Source organism: Colletotrichum higginsianum, chromosome 9 (assembly GCF_001672515.1).
Source record: "Colletotrichum higginsianum IMI 349063 chromosome 9, whole genome shotgun sequence".
NCBI lineage: Eukaryota > Fungi > Ascomycota > Sordariomycetes > Glomerellales > Glomerellaceae > Colletotrichum > Colletotrichum higginsianum.
Window position 1 is genome coordinate 3,331,187 of NC_030961.1, and position 13,981 is coordinate 3,345,167.

Genomic DNA, 13,981 nt, shown 5'->3' on the forward strand with positions numbered 1-13,981 from the left:
CCTCCATGGCAGGTTTTAGCTCTGTCATCATGGACTTCTGATAAAGAGCAAACCAGGGACCTCGGCAAGTCAGCATAAGGGTTTTGTTTAGTCAGTTCCTCTCACGTGTCTTCTTAGTCGATCAGATATGATCGGCCGAAGCACTCGACAACATGCGAACTGCCCGCCAAGACAAGGGTTCCTTGACCCCTGCCCCCCCGCCAATACCACCCTGCGACCGCTGGTTGCATTGTCCGCAAAGATAAAAGAGGCAGACACTGGTCGAAGCTCGGGACGGTCGGACGTCCAGGGTGAAACGTCAAAACTCTAATAATGGTGCGTGATTGATCTATATAAAGAGAGAACGCGTCGCGATCCCGGAGCCTGCGGGCGAAAGCTCCTCTGCATCCATCCATCCCCTCACCATAGCTATTTACCAGATAGTAAACCGTCAAGTAATAAAAGGAAAAGAAAAAGAAATTCCCCGAACCCCTACCAGACAGACAGCATGGGCGGCAGCAACTTCCAGCCGGACACCGACATCCCGGACCTCGCCGGCAAAGTCGTCCTCGTCACGGGCGGCAACGCCGGCCTCGGCCTCGAGACGGTCCGGCAGATCGCGAAGCACAACCCGGCGCACATCTATCTCGCGGCCCGCTCCCGCGAGAAGGGGGAGGCCGCCATCGAGGCCCTCAGGAAGGAGAACGGCGCGGCGGCGCCCATCTCGCACCTCCCGCTGGACCTCGCGTCGTTCGAGAGCGTCAAGGCCGCCGCCAAGCAGTTCCTCGCGTCGTCGTCGCGCCTCGACCTCCTCGTCAACAACGCCGGCATCATGTCGACGCCCGAGGGCCTCACCGCCGACGGCTACGAGGTCCAGTTCGGCACCAACCACATGGGCCACGCCCTCCTCACCCGCCTCCTCCTCCCGACGCTCTCGCGGACGGCCGCCGAGAACCCGGACGTGCGCGTCGTCTTCCTCTCCTCGGCGGCCGAGGGCTGGGCGCCGGCCGACACGTACCGCCTCGAGAAGCTCAAGACGACCATGCCCGAGACGGCGAGCCGGTACCGCTACGGCATCTCCAAGGTGGCCAACATCCACTACGCGGCGGCGCTCGCCGAGCGGCACCCGGAGGTCAAGGTCGTCAGCGTGCACCCGGGCATCGTGGCGACGAACCTCGCCGACGCGCTCATCAGCAACTCCAACGCCGTGCTGGGCACGCTGCTGTGGGCGGCCACCAAGATCGTAGCCGTGAGCCCGCAGAAGGGCGCGCTGAACCAGCTGTGGGCGTCGTTCCACCCGGACGTCAAGACGGGCGAGTTCTACCACCCCGTCGGCGTCGCGGGCAAGGGCACGCCGCTGAGCCAGAACGCCGAGCAGAGGGAGAAGCTGTGGCAGTGGACCGAGGACGAGATCCGGAGCCACCTGTGAGTGGTGTGTGACGTGGGTGGGTTACAGTCGAGCCTCGGGTGGGAGTGTGATGATATCCACATACGGTGAGCAGAAAAAAAGATGGACTCACCAAGACTCGGAGGAGAGAAAAGAAGAGCCCACCAAGCCCCGAACAAGCTCTTCTAACCATTGCTTTTTTTTTTTTTTTTTTCGATTTTTCACTATTAGCGTAATGCGGAGACATGATTAAAGTGCGTCCCAAGTCCGGCAGTTTCATGTATGTTGAATTCTCCATGGCCAGACTCGCGCGTGTAAGCCTCGTTCTCCCGACTTGTTCCTGCATGAACGCTACCAAGACGGTTCCCGTTTGCCGGTGGAAATTACACGGGCAAGCTGCCCGGCTTGCTCGAGTCGGCTAGAGCCAGCGGGTAGCTCGTGCTTGAATCAGCAACCCTACGGCGCTACGACACACATCGAGACTGTGTGAGGGAGAGAGGGGGGAAGGGGAGATAGAGGGAGCGGACGAAAAGTCGGAAAGTTGGAGGATCCATATCGCGTGTGGTGTTCCGCTTAGCGGATTCCAACAACATCATCCATCTCCTCTTCCGTCGAGTAGGGATTGTTTACACTCCCCCCGTTCGTTTCATCCGCAGAGTTGACCGAGACGGCGTGGAAGACTTGATTCAGCAATCTGTATGCATCTCCTCTTCCGACAAGCAGAAGCAATCCCCCTCCTTCGTCTAGAGACATCATGTCGCCCTCCAAAAGACGGGAGAGCATGGCCACACAAGAGGCGGCAACCAGCCACCACCCTCATGAGCCTCACACACGTCCCACCAACAAATAACAGAGGCGAGTTTCCGCGTCAGTCCGTACCCGCCGCCAAAAGGGGGATGGGAGGGGGGAGCAGAGACAGGATGAGAGAGGCTCTGGCCCCACAAGGCAGACGGCTCGTCGGATGTCTAGCGCCCCTTCGGTTGCAATTAGGGCTTTTAAGGTTAATCATGCCACTTCCGCCTCATGTCCGGCTGCTCCGAGGGTGGTGAGAGGGGAGGGTTCGTCGCACAATTCTTAACGGGACGTCAGAGAGTGTAAATCGAGAGACATCCTGTTAGCCGCACAGAACGTTGTTTGAGTTGTAGTCGTCGCAAATGTCGTAAATGTCTTCTCGAGAGGTCTCTTCAACCAACCATCCAACCAATTAACCACCCATCATCCCCCCTCGACAAGTGCATATGCGTAAGATGGCATCCTTCTCTCTGTCTACCCACTTCGCCCCGGTGGGAATTCTTTCTTGTGGGAACAGTCCCCCCCCCATTCATTCGCACGAAAAAAGGTGACAAACCGGGTCCGCCGCATCAACTGGTGGATAAACAAGCTCCAACAGGCGACCCATTGATCGGATCGATCGGCAGGATTCAAGCCTGAGCCAAGACGTAGCCAAGATGCCCGCTGGAGATTGGCAGACTGCCCGAAGCGGCAGTTTTGCTCTGGGCCACGCGTCTTTGGAGCATGGACTCTCTATGCTTTCCGAGCGGTCTCGAAGTCTTGGGAGCTCCGGGTTGTGTGTATGTCTCGGTATCTCTCTCGAGAGCGAGATGGTCTCCCGACTGTCTGGTCGCAAACACGAGTCCGAGGATTCTGCCTCCCACCAACCCTGCCATCCCAACGACCCCAGCATGATCCCATCGTCACACACACACACTAATACTAACACGTCCTCCGTCCTTCATCCAATATTCTGCCCTCCACTCCTCCTCCTCCACCACCTCCGTCACTAACCCGACGTGGACTCGCAGAATCCCCCAAAGCTTGAATGATTCAAATGCAGAGTGGGGTTCGCGTCTCCTCCTTCTGCAATCAGGGAGAGCCTCCGGCGCCCTGCAACTGTCTGATTAAAGGCCGTCTTCCAGAGCCATGGGCTCCTCACGAGGGCCGGGGGAGGGGGGAGGAGTTGGATGACCGCGATGCCGAATACCCGGCGTGGGAACCGCATCCCTTCCCTCACTTTCGAATTGCGGTCCTGTCATCAACCAGAACGAAAGTCCATGGGAAAAAGGGGGCATTCTCGATCTTGGAGAGATTGGTTAGGATCAACAGGAGATAGATAACACCATCTCATATAAGTATCGTCTTTTCTGCCCACCTTCTCCCTTCCTCCTTCTCAGCTTCACAATACTCATTGTGTCTTTGCATTCCTTTCACACACTCCTTTTTTTCTTTTCCAAACCCTACACACTCCTTTCTTTCTCACTTGAACCAACTCCAGTCTCTCTCTTTTTCAGGAAAAAAAGCCCTTTTTTCCGTACATACTTGACGTAGTGTTGATCACATAAAACCAAACCAAAAACAAAAGGCAACAACAATGAAGTTCCTCCCCATCATCGCCGGCCTCAGCGCCCTCGCGGCCGCCGCCCCCGCCGAGATCGACACCCGCGCCTCCTGCACCTTCACCGACGCCAAGACAGCCATGTCCAAGAAGACGTCCTGCACCGACATCGTCCTCAACGGCATCAGCGTGCCCGCCGGCCAGACCCTCGACCTCACCGGCCTCAAGGACGGCACCCGCGTCACCTTCAAGGGCACCACCACCTTCGGCTACAAGGAGTGGGAGGGCCCCCTCATCGCCATCGGCGGCAAGAAGGTCGCCGTCGTCGGCGCCTCGGGCAACTCCATCAACTGCCAGGGCGAGCGCTGGTGGGACGGCAAGGGCGGCAACGGCGGCAAGAAGAAGCCCAAGTTCTTCAAGGTCAAGATCAACGACGGCTCCATCACCGGCTTGAACGTCAAGAACACCCCGGCCCACGGCTTCAGCATCAACAGCGTCTCCAACCTCAAGGTGTAAGTGTCTCTCTCGTCGTCGTCGTCCTCCCTCCCGAGGTTTTCATGCCCCTCGCTCGTTTGCTACAGAAATTTCCCCTACTCACACCCCCTCAACAGCCAAAACATCCTCTTTGACAACAAGGACGGCGACTCCAAGGGCGGCCACAACACCGACGCCTTCGACGTCGGCGAGTCCACCAACATCAACATCTCCGGCGCCAAGGTCTACAACCAGGACGACTGCCTCGCCATCAACTCGGGCACCAACATCGTCTTCGAGAAGGGCTACTGCCACGGCTCCCACGGCCTCTCCATCGGCTCCGTCGGCGGCCGCTCCTCCAACACGGTCAAGAACGTCGTCATCCGCGACTCCACCATCGAGAAGGCCGACAACGGCATCCGCATCAAGACCATCGCCCACAAGACGGGCTCCGTCTCGGGCATCACCTTTGACAACATCACCCTCAAGGACATCAACAAGAAGGGCATCGTCATCCAGCAGGACTACGAGAACGGCAGCCCCACCGGCACCCCCACCGCCGGCATCCCCATCACCGACGTCGTCGTCCGCAACGTCAAGGGCACCGTCGCGGCCAAGGGCACCGACATCTACATCCTCTGCGCCAAGGGCGCCTGCTCCAACTGGAAGTGGTCCGGCGTCTCCGTCACCGGCGGCAAGACCTCCAAGGAATGCTCCGGCATCCCCTCCGGCTCCGGCGCCAAGTGCTAGAGGATTTTCTTCTTCTTCTTCTCTTTGCTTTCCTATGCTGTGGAGAACAAAGCTATAGGAGGGTTAGCGGTGCTTTCTCTCCTGGCGGGAAAAAAATACTTCCCTCAGTCGACCACCGAGTGGGAACAGTCGCCGTGATGCAGTGACAGTGCAACTTGGACGGAGGAAAGTAGTTGGTCTCCCAGCAGCTGCCAACGTGCAGCTTGGTCGGTCATTGTTCGATTCTTAGATACCCTTCGTGGAATACATTTCAGTTAACCTTCATGTGTTGTAACAGTCAGTGTCTGATGAATGCAATGCCCCCGTGATACTAGCTAGTGCCATTCTTCAAGCCATGGCTGTCCAGAACAAAGACTGGTAACAGAATATCTATTGGACTTGAATTAACAGACATGCCCATTACCCCACGTGAGGTTCAGGATGAGGAACTGGTCGGTTAGTTTAACAATGCAATAATCAACAGACACTCCCACGTAATGCCTTCGATGTTTGTCAGGAAACGGTTCGGTTCGTGTCCCTGGCATTCCTGTCTGTGATCTGGAGATCGATAGACCGGCCAAAGAGACACCTGCCTGCTACGCGTTTCCCAAACAAAACAAAACAAAGACATGTTTCGAATAGTAAGTGCCATGAACCATGACAACATGTCACCCAAGCTCACGAGTCTCTCCCATCAAAACATTATAAGCAGCAACGGCAGTCTTCATCTCAGTGGCGGCTCCATTCGTCCGAGGTTAAGGTAGCAAGTAGTAGTAATACAGCCGCATGGCATGTGCATTTCATCGTCCCCCCAATCGGAACGCTGCCTCAAGCCTTTTGCCATCGTACAACTCATTCTGAATGTTGTTTCCCTCTGAATAGTCCCCACCTCGCGTCTCGGATCCTCCCAAAACCAAGAGCCGTCTAAGGCTAACATGCATCGGCCCCAAGTCTTGAAAGAGGCAGAAGAAAAGAAAAAGGAAAAAAAGAAAAAAAAGTACACACAAAAGAAGCTTTTTTTGTGTAAAAAAAAAAAGTCTAACAAATGAACCGCAGCACCGTCAAAGAAAGACGCAGAGGCGGGCGGCCCGTCGTCTTGATGCAAATCGCGTTTCCGCTCCGACGCCAGGCATTATCTCGCGCGCCCAGCAGTGTTCCATCCGTAATCCATATTGCTACAATCCATACGACCGTTTGCCCTGCTCCTCGTGCCAACTACTGGCTTCTTGTTTTGCTGTAATCGCGCTCTTCTTACTTCGTATAAGGGCCTGTCTATCAGACCTGCCCGTCGGCGACGGCCAGTCTCTGCTTCAGCGTCTTGGCCTTCTTGCCTCCGCCGGTGCGTCGCTTCTTGGACCCCTTGGCGTCGGGCTCAGCAACAGGCGTGGCGGTGCCCGAGGTTCCGGCGGCGCCCCCGCGGTTATCGTCAAAGTTGCCCTCGCCTGTCAACTGGTTAGTGCCGTCGTCCGGGCCATGGCTGGCTGGCTGTAACTCACCCTCGTGGTACATCTCGTCGAGGCTGATGTCCTCGTTCACGACCCGCTTGCGCTTGGTGGGCTTCTTCTTCTGAGGCTTCTCAAGCTCGCCGCTCTCCAGAAGTTCCCTCTCGCGCTGCTCGATGAGCTCGGCCTGCTCGTCATCCGCAAGCCACATGGCAATGTCGCGGTTGCGGTTCTCGGGAGCGCGACGGCCAGAGAAGTCGACACTGGCACCACCTCCCTGGATGACGACACGCTGCACCTCTTCCTTCTGCATGGCACGCTTCCGGATCCGTTCCTCAATCGTACCCTTAGTGATGAGGCGGTACACGGTGACCTGCCGGGTCTGACCCAGTCTGTGGGCTCGGTCCATGGCCTGCGAATCGATCGTAGGATTCCAGTCCGAGTCGTAGAAGATGACGGTGTCGGCGGAAGTCAGGTTGATGCCGAGACCACCGGCACGCGTCGACAACAGGAAGATGAAGATCTCGGGCCGCGTCTGGAAGTCGGCCACAGTGTCTCTTCGGTCCTCCAGCTTGGTCGAACCGTCGAGTCGGCAGTACTTGTAGTTGCGGTACGTCAAGTATTCCTCCATGAGGTCGATCATGCGCGTCATCTGGAAGTAGAGCAGCACACGATGGCCCTCGGCCTTGAGCTTGGTCAACAGCTTGTCGAGCGTGGCCAGTTTACCACTGTCAGTAACAAAGCGGCGCATCGAGGGGACGGCAATGTTGTTGAACTTCTTCTTCTCGTTGTCGGGCGCAGGGAGCAATTTGCGAGGCGGGAAGCGCTCCAGAGGAATCTTCTCGGTGACCATGGCGCGCTCCTCGTGGATGCTCGGGCCGAACAGGCTCTTGCGCATGCCCACGTTGAAAAGGATACTCTCCGTCTCGAGCGCCGTTCCGCGACTGCAGCAGCTCACTTCGATGGGCGGCGCCGTCGCGCGAGGCCGGCCGGCCGGCTCCAGACGTCCCAGGCCACTGGTGTCGTACTCCTCTCGGGCCACGTTCATGAGGTTGGCCAGGAGACCCTCCTGAGTGATTTCGGTCAACGGCTTCCGATTATTCCGGGCCGTGATGTTGAATAGAGTGTGTGCCGGTGTGAAGTTGATGTCCTCGGGCTCGTCATAGGCAACGTTGAAGAGGGACAGGCGATCTTTCTTTTGCGACAGTTCGACGGCGCGAGTAAAAACATCCTCGTGACTGGCCTTGTAGACCTCGGCCGGGCTGGCATCGGCGAAGCGCAGGAACGAGAAGGCGTCGGATCCCTCCAGACTGTCGCGGACGTGCTCTGGCGTGAAAATGTTCATCATGTGCTGAAGGCTCTTGTTCCGCCAGCCGGCCGCGAGGTTGTCTCGGCCGGTCTTGTACAGCCTGCCGCCTTCTCTCCACACCAAGCGTGGCAGCTCGTACTCGACCAGGTTGCGGGTGGAATAGGCCACGGGCACCATGCTGCCTTCTCGGACGAACGAGGCCGTCTCGGCAAAGTAGCCGAACGAGAAGGGCGACGACGTGTCGGCCCGCTCGAACAAGTCGGGGTGGTTGCACACCTTTCGGAATTGCATGACGAGGTTCATGAGCGTTCCCGAGTCGTCGTTGTCACCCGTGGTCGCCTTCTCGATGAGGTCCATGATACTAATTTGATTCCTCAGGTTGCTGTAGATGGCCCGCTGTCTGTACGTGAGATCGCAGTAGACGTCCTCTTCGATCTTGTCGCCCAGCTCCTTCTGGACATGCTTCTTGACACGACGCAACATGAACGGCTTCAGAATCATGTGCAGACGCTTGAGCTGGTCCTCGTTGAGCTTCGTGTTGCTCTGGGCATGCGACTCAATGTCCTTGGAAAACCACTCGCTAAACTCGTCGTGGGAGTCGAAGAGAGACGGCATGATGAAATGGAGCAGAGCCCACAGCTCCTGCATGTTATTTTGGATGGGCGTGCCAGTGAGAAGGAGACGGTTGCGGCAGTGGAAGTTGAGCAGACTCTTCCATCGGGAACTCTGCGAGCTCTTGATGGCCTGGGCCTCATCGAGGATCATGTACTGCCACTTCATCTTCTGGAAGTAGGCAACGTCGGAAACAACGAGCTGGTACGACGTGACGCAGACGTGAAAAGACGCGTCCTTCTTGTACGTCGTGTGCTTGCGGTCCCAGAACTTGCGGAGCACCTTTCGGTCGCCCGCCGAGCCCCAGTAGGGGAGGATCTTGAACTCGGGCACGAACTTTCGGATTTCCTGCTCCCAGTTGTGGAGCGTAGAGGCGGGCGCGACGACGAGGAACGGGCCCCAGATGTCGTACTTCTCGGCGAGATAGGCCATGACGGAGATGGACTGGACCGTCTTTCCGAGACCCATCTCGTCGGCGAGGATGCCGTTGATGCCCTGCTCGTACAGGTTGGCTAACCAGTTGAGGCCCTTGAGCTGGTACTCCTTGAGCTGGGCGTTGATCAGCTTGGGCTGCTCGATGGCCACATCGCCCATGCCGGCGGGGTTCTGGAAGTTCATCTCGCCCTCCTCGTCCATGTCGGGACCGTCAGGCTCGTTGAACTGCCTGGCCTTCCTCTGGGCCTCGGCGATGGCGTTCTGCGCGTTGGCCATGGCCGCCTGGCGTAGCGTCTCCTCGTCCTCTTCCTCAAACGTTAGGTTCTCAAAGTCGGTGACCTTGGCGCCGACGGGCCCAGTCGGCTCAACGATATCGAAGTTCTTGTTGTGCCCGCTGTCGACCTTGTTCTCGGCGGCAATCTCGGGGTTATCGGTACTGCGCTCGACCTCGTCGGTCTTGATCTTTTTGCCAATGAAATGGGAGTACAACTCGGTCTGGGAGATGAGGAAGTTCAGCTTTCTCTTCTGGCGGGCGGCTTCGCGTTCGGCCTCTTCTTTGCGGGCGTTCTCAATCTCCTGCTTCTCGGCCGCCTTGCGGAGATCACGCTCCTCGCGCTCGTTGCGCTTCCAGAAGCCCATCATGTCGCGCATGACGCGTTTGGCGCGGGCCTGCTGGTCCTTGGTGCCCTTGTTCGTCCGGAGCTGCCATCTCTTGGCCTCTTTGGAGGCGAGAATGGCCGTCTTCTTGAGGTTGGACGCCTTGGTCTGGTACGACTCGGCCGCCATCTTGTACGTCTTGCTAACGTCCTTGCGGGCAAGGTCGCGCCAGATCTGGTCGTAGATCTGGAGGAAGCCCTTGGTCTCGAACTTGGCGTCCTTGTTGGGAGGCTCCTCGGGCTTCTCCTCCTTCTTCTCCTTGTCCTTCTTCTTGCCCTTCTTCTCCTTCTTCTCCTTGACGGGCTCGACAATGGTGTCGTCGTCGACCTCGGCCTCGATATCGCCCTCGACCTCAACGTCGGGCTCGTCCTGGTCCTTGTCCTTGTTCTTGTCCTTTTCCTTGTCCTTGTCTTTGGACTTCTTGCTGAACTTGATACGGATCTTGGACTCTTCCTTCACCGGGAGCTCCTCGCCGGCGTCGATGGCGGCCTGGGCAGCTTCGGCAGCGTCCTTCTCGGCCTGCTTTTGCTCCTTGGACTTCTTCGGCCGGGGACCGCTGCGGCCCTTGCTCTTGGGCTTTGTACCGGGCTCCATGTCTGACGCCTGGAAGGTGGCCATGGTACCTCCGTCGAGGTTCAATTCGACCAGGTTGCGAGCAGGTCCCTTGATGCCCTTTTGGAGGATGAGCTTGGTTTGCAGAGCCTTCTTGTTAGCACGCTCGGCATCTCGAAGGTGCTTCGCCTTCTCCGTCTCGTCCTCGGCCAGGCGGGCGCGTTCGAGGGCCAGCTTCTGCTGCTCCATCGTGACGGCCATGGATTTTTCGCGACGACGCTTGCGTTGCATGTCCTTCTTGCGCTCCTTCTCGGCGAAGAGCTCGCGCTCGCGGACCTCGTTCATTGCTTCCTCGTAGTAGATGTCGTCATAACGGCGCTTTCCAAGGTCGGCGAGGGCACCCAACCTTCGACCTATTTCAGTTGAGAAGTCTTCGCGTCGGTCGACGTTGCGGTTGCCGTCCTTTTCTTGCATGAGGCGACGTCGCTTGTTGCCGCTCTCCTGGTACTGAGCGCGCTCGGCGGCAAGGTCAGAGTCGGTGAGGTCGTCGGCATCGGCATCGAGCTGAGCAATCAGGTCCATGACCTTCTTCTCCTTCTCGGCGGAGAGGGTCTTTTGCTTCGGCTGGCCATTGGCCTGACGCTTGGAAGGAATGCGGGGGGTGTGCACCTCGAGCTTGGAAGAGGACCGGCGGCTCGTCTTGGGAGTGGACTCGGCATCTCTAATATCGGAAGCGCGTGACTTTGATTTCCGCGGCACCCTCTCCTTTCTCTCCTTTCTGGCGAGAGGTGTGCTCAATCGCTCTTTGGCGGGTTCGGGTCGGAGCTCGATCTCGGCTTCGCGCTCGCTGCGCTCGGTCTTGACGGGAGGCTCGGTGGAGCGAGGCTTTTCGCGGTCAGGTTTGGGAGCGGGCTTGGGGGCGGGCTTCTGATGAGGTTTGGAATCCTCCTCGGCGTCCTTCTCGGCGACCTTCTCGGCGACCTTCTCGTCTCGGGCGGGAGGGGGCGATTTCGATTTTGGTTTTGAGACGGGCTCTGCACTGGACAAAATGTTGGAGAAAGACATGGGATCGGCGGAGCGGCTAGGGGTCTGCAAGGTGTCAGGTCGGCGGCGTCTCTCAGGGTGTCCAGCGAGGATTGTACGCACACTGGCAGGAGCTTTCAAAGTAGAAGGCTCGGGCTTTCCGAGGGGAGGCAGAGAAGTGACGGGACCGCCATTGGATGCGGCGTGCACGCTGGGCGACGCGGCATGCCGCAAGCTGGGGGACGTCATGTGCGGCGTAGCCCTGTTGGAAGGGCTGATGGAACCGGCGGGCGGTTGATGGGAGTGGGAGTGGGAGTGCGAATGGGACCGCGGGCTCCTCGGGGGGAAGTTGGCAGCGGACGGGGACGTGTAGCCCGCGCTGGCGCCTCCTCCGTTCTTGTAGTAGGCGTGGGAGTCTCGAGATACCGGCTCGGCTGGTTGTTGTTGAGAGTAGTTACCGTAGGGATCGCGGGCGGTCTGGTCGATGAAAGAAGACGGAGAGAATTAGTCAACGTGAAGAAATGGAAGTGGCCACGATGGAAATTAAATTTTTGGGTTGAGGTTTGGGCTAGGTTGGGAATTTCCGGGTTTATTCCCCCTCGGATTAAAATTTGGAGATGGGCGTGCAGCTGCGGTTGGGGGATGGTGGATGGACTGGTGGCGGTGATGGAGGCGAGAGACGGAGGGAGTCGCGGAGGGAGAGAAGGGAAGAAGGGGAAGAGTGGGGAAAAAAGGAAGTGGTGAATGGAAAAGGTAGGGAATTGGAAGAAGGGATGGATGGATGGACGGACAGATGGGTGGATGGATGGATACGTGACGTGAAGAAATGGTGTAGCGCCGCCAGACGCGGACGAGCGAGAAGGGGACGAAGAGGAACAGAACAAGACAGAGGACAGGAGGGAAAAAAACCAAGAGGTGCAAGAGGTGCAGTGCAGTGCTGCAGCAGATGCCACAGAAGGGGAGAAAAACTGGGGAGAGAGAGACGGCGGGTGTCATTGAAGCCGTGAACAATAGGGGATCCAAGCATTCCGCATGTTTCTCATCTGCCCTGACTGCTCTCCCCTGATGTTATGTCTGTCTCTCTTGCTGACACTCTGTCTCTGCCCTGCTCTGCTCACCACGCCATCGACTCCAGAAATCCGGATGGGGGAAAGCAGCGGCCAGAGATTACAAAGAGGTGTCCAGTGTCAGCACGACCACCAAACCCTCCCAACACCAATCGCCAAACCCAGCAGCCACTAGACGATCTGCAGCACGGACAGCAATCAACCCAGGCCAAACGGGCCCTTCCTTTGCTTGCTGGTGGTGCCGGTCCTGGTGCTGGTGCTGGTGCTGGTATTGGTATTGGCGTCGGCGTCGGTGGTGCTACGCTAATTGAATGCATCGGATGCATGATACATGATACATGACGGGAGCTTCTTGAAGGTGACGACGGGGGAAAGATTACACAGGCAGGACCAGGACTTCAAACTGGAGATCATGGCCCAGGCCGCGTGTCGCATTCGCCTACAAACCAATGCGATGCAGCGGCGGCAGTGAAAACACGCAATGGCAGACAGACTAGAATAAATATCTCTTACCTTGGGCGAGCCCTTGGCCGCGTTACCACTCCATCCCGCGTCCGAGATCCTCCTCTCTCTTGTGGTATCAGTCAATGGATCGTAGTAGCTGCCCGTCGTCGGCTTATCGCGCGTCTGATGCGACTCGGGGGGCGGATAGTATCCGCTCGGGGGGTGCAACGGCGACAACGGAGGAGCTTGATGGTGACCGGCTCCCGAGCTGCTGCCGCTGCCGCTTCCGCCGCCGCCGCCGCCGCCTCCTCCCAGCGCGGGTAACGTGGGCGCGAGCGGGCCGGTCGACGTCGTTGACGACGAAGGGTAGGAGTTCGGATGCGACAGGCCGGACTGATGGGATCGTGGAGAGTGGTGCGGGAGCGAATGGGACGGTGCCGCCTTGGGTGACGAGTACGCCGAGTGATGGGGGTGGTGGTACTCAGACTGTGTGGGCGATCGCAGGCTGAAGCCGGAGTGTCGCGTGCTGCCGGGGGTCGGGTTCATGATGTCGCGATGGTGACGGCGGTCGCGGTCATTGTCGCGGTCGCGGTCACGCTCACGTTCACGGTCGCGGTCGTCGTGACGGGAGGGCGCCTGCAGAACCGTCGAGCGGAAGTCTTTCGGGTGGTCCATCGTGACGATATTGCGACGATGGGCCGTCGCGATGGTAGAACCCTACTTTGCTGCTGTGGGAGGGGAATTGCTAGGTGCACGGCGAGGCAACGTGAGAGAAGAGGTGATGGAATTGGGAGGGAAGAAGGAGATGGAGATGGAGATGGAGAGGGGGATGGGGAGGGGAGGGGGGTTGCTACTACAGAGAGGATCGCGGACCCATGTGCAGGAGACGGGCGGCGGCGACGGTGGTGGTGGACAATGTCAACGAGTTGATTGGATCACGCGCTGTCAAGGGTTTTGGGCAGGCGGGTGTGAAGCAGGTGAGGCGGATCGCGAAAAAAAGACGTGGAGTTGGAGCTGGAGCTGGAGCTGGCGTGGGGAGGTTTGTGTGGTGTCTGTCTGGTCTGTATGTGCAGGGGGTCGGTCGGGCGGGTTGTCCGCGGGTTCTGCAGGACGACAATGGCTGGAGAGTTGATGATGCTATTCGCGACGTCTGGGGGGAGATGCGAATTGGGGCGGTCGACGGGGTTCTCGGTTATCGCCGCGAGAGGAACGGGTGGCGATGGTGGTTTGGGACGTATCTAGTCTCTCGCGCTCTCTCTCTCTCTATCTGTCTGTGTGTGTGTGTGTGTGTGTGTGTGTGTGTGTGTGTATGTGTGTGGATGTCTGTATGCGTGTGTGTGGGTGATGGTTTTGTGCGAATGTCGGAACTAAGCTCGGGCACGTCCACGGGTGGATGGATGACTTGTCTAATCTCTGACACTTGACTCTTTGGAGACGAGAGAGAGAGTCAAGGACGAGGCCGGGGGTCAGGTGCGGTGGGATTGTACTGGATGGGACAAATGGGCGCAGGCGCAAGACCGACTGTTCGAGGAGACTTGC

General features: G+C 58.2%; 3 protein-coding genes across 3 annotated transcripts; 2 read left to right on the forward strand and 1 right to left on the reverse strand.

Moving 5' to 3' along the window:
* Nucleotides 1-487: 487 nt before the first annotated feature.
* On the forward strand, nucleotides 488-1,408 carry CH63R_13211 (Short-chain dehydrogenase; the record flags this gene model as incomplete). The annotated part of the gene is made up of 1 exon (XM_018308185.1): nucleotides 488-1,408. One exon carries the CDS (start codon nucleotides 488-490, stop codon nucleotides 1,406-1,408), a length of 921 nt encoding a protein of 306 aa, XP_018152602.1.
* Nucleotides 1,409-3,734: 2,326 nt separating this feature from the next.
* Nucleotides 3,735-4,922, forward strand: CH63R_13212 (Endopolygalacturonase; the record flags this gene model as incomplete). Its single annotated transcript, XM_018308186.1, has 2 exons — nucleotides 3,735-4,210; nucleotides 4,310-4,922. The coding sequence occupies 2 exons, from the start codon at nucleotides 3,735-3,737 to the stop codon at nucleotides 4,920-4,922; spliced, it is 1,089 nt and encodes a 362-aa protein (XP_018152603.1).
* Nucleotides 4,923-6,176: 1,254 nt separating this feature from the next.
* On the reverse strand, nucleotides 6,177-13,117 carry CH63R_13213 (SNF2 family domain-containing protein; the record flags this gene model as incomplete). The annotated part of the gene is made up of 2 exons (XM_018308187.1): nucleotides 6,177-11,408; nucleotides 12,512-13,117. 2 exons carry the CDS (start codon nucleotides 13,115-13,117, stop codon nucleotides 6,177-6,179), a joined length of 5,838 nt encoding a protein of 1,945 aa, XP_018152604.1.
* Between the last annotated feature and the right edge of the window lie 864 nt (nucleotides 13,118-13,981).